Source organism: Calliphora vicina, chromosome 1, assembly GCF_958450345.1.
Source record: "Calliphora vicina chromosome 1, idCalVici1.1, whole genome shotgun sequence".
NCBI lineage: Eukaryota > Metazoa > Arthropoda > Insecta > Diptera > Calliphoridae > Calliphora > Calliphora vicina.
The window spans coordinates 53,263,977-53,269,435 of record NC_088780.1 but is presented as its reverse complement, the minus strand read 5'-3'; the positions used below and the strand labels follow the sequence as shown (position 1 = coordinate 53,269,435).

Below are 5,459 nucleotides of genomic sequence, written 5' to 3'. Positions count from 1 at the left end.
TGAGTTAGCTATTCGCAAATAAAAATAATTCACTGTTTATGCGGCAATTTTTTCAAATTGCAATATTTTTATTTGCGAATAAGCCGTGCGTATAAACGTAGTAATAGACTCCTCGAGACACTCAGAAATGAACCAGAAATAGTAAATAGTACTTTTTAAGTCTAAAGGAAGTCCATTCCGTAGAGGACGGTCATTAAATAAATTGTTGGACTCCAAATATTTAACCAGATGGTAGGTTACCATACTTCCATAACTTTGGAAAGTGCAGAACAAATTGCCTTCCAATATATAGGAAATGTGCCAGCACGGTATGAAGTGCTGAAAGGGTTAGCTAATGGACGAGCTAGTATTGAAGAGCATAGCTTCAAGACAGGCGCTGGCGTGTCATCTGGCCCAGGAGACTTATTTACGTTGAGATCAGATAAAACCCTTTCTATAGCAGGAGCTCGAATGAATATATTTGGCATAGTCACTAATACTCTTTCGAGTTCGGACAGTGGTTGATCACATTCCGGCAAGTGAGAATTAATTGCGAATAATTCTGATAAAAGGCTAGCTTTATTGTTTGGACATCCTTTAAAGCAGTCGGAGTTGAGAAATTAATAATTTTAATAAAAAGCGAAAATATGGATTCATTATGATACTCAACCCCATATCAATTACACAGGGCAACAAAATCGAAAAAAATATTAGAGGCTTTTTAAACCACTACACAATTTTGATGTATTGTGGTTCCAGTAGTACAAATATGGTCCAAAATTTAAATTATATGGAGATGTTTTTTTTTTAAATTTTAAGTAAAATTATAAATTTTGTTAGACGTTCTTCCACATAATTAATGATTACTCTATAACGGTTAGTTAGAAAACTTAATTCAAATTTACATAATCTTTAATCCATTTATATATTGCGTTTTAATCAGATCAGTAGTTTCAGAGTTATAACAACAAATTGAAGCAAAAACAAGTAAGAAAGTATGGTATTTTCTAAAAGTATTTTCTTTTAAAATTTCAATAATTTATATTTTTGAGTGTTTTTCGGAAGTGGGCCTTATATGGGGGCTATGTCGAATTATGGACCGATCATCATGAAATTAGGTCGTGTGATTTATGTCTACATGAAAGTTTACTATGTTGAATTTTGTAAGTATACCAACATTTTTAAGCGATTTATGCACGTTAAATTGATTTTCGGAAGCGGGTCTATACGGTCCATTATTTTACCTAGCCCCCATACAAATGTTTTCTCGAAATTGGACTTTATCGATCATAAATGTTTAAGTTATATATGTATCTACACAAAGTTCGCTACAAATAAGTTTTATATATTCAAAATTCATGTCACCAAATTTTGTTACGATCGGTCCATAATTAGTCATAGCTCCCATATAGACCCGCTTCCGAAAATCACTTTTTCACCTCAATTTACTTCTGCGAAATTTTTTTTAAAGATTTGAAATAATTTTAATCAAAACAAAGTAATAAACTTAGAAAAATAAATATTTTACATATTTTAAATATTTACAAATTTATCGAAAATGATTAATATCGAACTCTCCATTAATGAGCTAAAATGATATGTCGCCGACAATTTGTTGACTTGATTATTATTAACATATAAAGCCTTTAAAATATTGGCATCTTTTATTTAGTTCACTAACATTTTCTTTCGGTGGATCTCTTTTTCGCTCACCAACACAAACACAGTTTTAGATTTGGACATCTCTGGTATATACACAAAATTCAACATAAATAACTTGCATATATACCTAAATCACACGACCTAATTTCATGCTGATCGGTTCATAATTAGTCATAGCTCTCATATAAGGCCCACTTCCGAAAATCACTCACGAATATAAATTATTAATATTTTAAAAGAAAAATGTTTTTGCTAATTTACTTGGTGTAGGGTATTATATGGTCGGGCTTGACCGACCATACTTTCTTATTTGTTTTTCTTGTGTTTCTTTTTTAAAATGTAAAAAAATCAGAGTGTTTGATGAATGAATACCCTTATAATTTTACTTTTTATTTAATTTTGTCCATAATTTAATGAGATAGCAGGTTAAAAACTAATAAGTATAAAGTCAGTAAGTATTTTTAAAATACAATAGCTTATAAAAAATACAGTGTAATTATTTAAAAGGAAATTATACTTAATTAAATATAAGTAAATTGGCTTTTAGCTTTTAAAAAGAGCCCTTCAAAATTTTAAGTTTGAATAGATAAGATAATTTGAAGCGAATATGTCGGAATATTCTTTATCCAAGATACAAAGCATTGGAAGCAATTAAATAGTGGAGTACATATAAATTGCATATAAGTGATAAATAGTTTTTTCAAGTTTTTAACATTTTACTATTGCGAAGGCACTTAGTCAGTAAAGTCAAATTAAAAATGTTAAATTTAAAAACGTATTCCTGTATATTGTTCATAATTTTTATACATATTTTAAAATATTCAACTGTTAAGGCTGATATACATGAGGTTTTGGATTTGGAGTGCTACGAGGACAATAGATCCCAACAAAAACGTAAAAATATTTTATAGTTTTAACATATTATTATACATTAACTTAAGTAATTAACACCAATTAATATTGAAAATTATCAGTTAAAATTGTCTTTCATTAAGCGCTTCCTATCTTTAAACTGAAATAAAACAAATTATGTGTGAGATACGAGTATCATCGAAATTTTGTATTCGAATTTTGTTTAACATAGAGCGCGCATCCGAAGTGTTAAATTTTCCATGACTCTGGCACATAAATCGGGCTCAATTTGAAAGGACATGTATTATGATGGCTTTGAGGACTGCTATGCTTTGTAGCTTATTAGCATATACTTGCGACTTAAGAAACCCCTACAAGAAAAAGTTTAATGGGGTTAAACACACGATTTTCGTTTACAGTTCACTCCACGTGAGATGACCATGCCATCAAATCGCTCGTGCAGAATGCCCAATGTGGCACTTAACGCCGTCATGTTGAAATCACATGTCGTTGGGGTGACCATATTAACAAATTCAGGCCAATTGCTCTTGCCGTTGACGGCATGTCCAACGACGTTCTCAAAGAAATATGGATCGATGATGCCGCCAGCCCAAATTCCACACCAAATAGTTGATATTTTGGGAGCGTCCCAAATTCGACAATTTTGTTTGTTGACATACCGATTCATCCAGAAATGAGCCTCACCGTAAAATGCGGGAAGTGCGAGGAACATTGCCCGAACAGAACATCCATTTGCATAAAATAATTTTAAAATTAACAAGAGAGCTATATTCGGCTGTACCGAATCTTATATGCCCTTCACCAAATTATACTTCAAAATAAAAATTTTAAATATTTTTAGGTAAACAAAATTTATTTTTTTTCCAAAGTTTTTTTTTCATATTTTTATTTAAAATTTTAAAATGTTTTTTTTAAATTTTAAAATTTTTTTTTAAATTTAAAACTTTTTTTTTAATATATAAAAAAAAAAATTGTAGGTCCAACTTACTATGGTCGTTGCAAAGGTCTTTGAAATATCTATCATTAGATATCCATATTGTCTATATTAATACAGATATAGGTCAAAAATAGGTCAAAAATCGAGGTTGTCCTGGTTTGTTCCTCATATCTCAGCCATTCATGAACCTATTTTGATTTTTAAATAGTAAACTTCTCGAAAGCATGTCTGACAGAATTATTGAAGATTTGGATCCCGAAGATATCTGGGGTCTTCAGAAAATTAATTTCAACAGACAGAGAGACGGACATGGCTTAATCGACGCAGCTATCTATAAGGATCCAGAATATATATACTTTATAGGGTCGGAAAATTATATTGTGGAAATTACAAACGGAATGACAAACTTATATACATATACCCTTCTAACGAAGGTGAAGGGTATAACAAGTGTTGTCGAACGCTATACCCATCGATGATGATTTGGCAAAACAAACTGTATAAATGAAATCCCTATCCTATTATAATAAATGAAGACCCTTTACATACATTTTTGTAAAAAGGACCCTGATTAATTATACCCTCACCACCATAGTGGTAAACTTTCATATAGACATAAATCACACGACCTAATTTCATGGTGATCGGTCCATAATTGGTCATAGCTCCCATATAAGGCCCACTTCCAAAAATCACTCAAAAATATAAATTATTGAAATTTTAAAAGAAAAATGTTTTTGCTCTTTTACTTAGTGTAGGGTATTATATGGTCAGGCTTGACCGGCCATACTTTCTTACTTGTTTTATTTTTTTTTCTTGAAACTAGAATCTATAATAAAATAGTTTTCTTCTCTTTAGCAGATTTACCATTTTTTGATGTACGTCTTGATAAATTGCCCGAAAAATGGTAAGAAATTCTAAGAAAACTACAATTTGCAAAAACAAGTTTTTTAAAGGTTCTTTTTATAGCTACAAAATAAATCTGCCGCATGATTGTGCCACAGCCACAGAGTGCACCAAACGCAGTGGCATTTATGTAATTCAATTGAAAGAATATAGTAATGATCCTTTTCATGTGGCCTGTGATGATGAAACCGATAATGGTGATTGGTTGCTAATACAAAGACGTCAAGATGGTTCCGAGGACTTCTATAGAGGTTGGGACGACTATGAAAATGGTTTCGGTGATATTGAGGGAGAGTTCTTTATTGGTTTGAAAAAATTACACGCTCTAACCACGAACAATGGTCCACAGGAATTATTGATTGTAATGGAAGGTGTTAATGATACTAAAGCTTATGCAAAATACGACTCCTTTGCCATAGGCAATGAAACGGAAGCGTATAATTTAAAAAGAATTGGAAGATATTCGGGAACAGCTGGGAATTCGCTTAGTAGACATATTGGCATGAAATTTACAACCAAAGATCGTGATAATGATACGTATCCAAATGGTAATTGCGCTGTAGCGTATGAGGGTGCCTGGTGGTATTGTTATTGTCATGATAGGTAATACATAAATATATTTACATAGATACAATTTTTAATATAAAATTAATTTATAATTTTGTTGTATTGTAGTAATCTCAATGGTAAATATGGCGATAATTCATTTGGTAAGGGCGTCGATTGGAAAGCATTTCGTGGTGATTATGAATCCCTTGTTTATGTTAAAATGATGATACGACGCAGTCGAATTATATAAGGTAGTATTATTCGGATAGAGCTGTCAATGGATTCCTTGTGTGATTTTAATTTTTTATACTTAAGAAACATTATTAAAACCAAAGTATACCAAGTAGTCCGACTCTCAATTTTTTAAAATTACTCTCTCACATATACGGGTACCATGTGAATTCAACACACTTGTGAGAGAATTAAACACATCAAAAGTCTCGAAAATGGTTTACTAAATATAGCACAATTTACGTTAATTCATTAACATACATAATTTCATAATTTTTTCAACACTTTTAACAAATTTTCATTTTCAAAACACGTCCAATTT

At 31.2% G+C, this 5,459-nt stretch overlaps 1 protein-coding gene across 1 annotated transcript; it reads left to right on the top strand.

The window, feature by feature from the left end:
* Positions 1–228: 228 nt before the first annotated feature.
* LOC135964290 (fibrinogen C domain-containing protein 1-like) lies at positions 229–5,156 on the top strand. Its single transcript, XM_065516487.1, has 4 exons — positions 229–308; positions 4,278–4,358; positions 4,421–4,960; positions 5,033–5,156. The coding sequence occupies exons 1-4, from the start codon at positions 229–231 to the stop codon at positions 5,154–5,156; spliced, it is 825 nt and encodes a 274-aa protein (XP_065372559.1).
* The last annotated feature ends 303 nt before the right edge of the window (positions 5,157–5,459 follow it).

What these genes read in the sequence shown, in the direction of transcription:
- LOC135964290 (XM_065516487.1), top strand. Translation starts at nt 229, where the DNA reads ATGGTAGGTTACCATACTTCCATAACTTTGGAAAGTGCAGAACAAATT. An exon ending in ATAGGAAATGTGCCAGCACG is followed by an intron (nt 309 to 4,277) that starts GTATGAAGTGCT and finishes TCTTGAAACTAG; the next exon opens with AATCTATAATAAAATAGTTT. An exon ending in TATTGTTATTGTCATGATAG is followed by an intron (nt 4,961 to 5,032) that starts GTAATACATAAA and finishes GTTGTATTGTAG; the next exon opens with TAATCTCAATGGTAAATATG.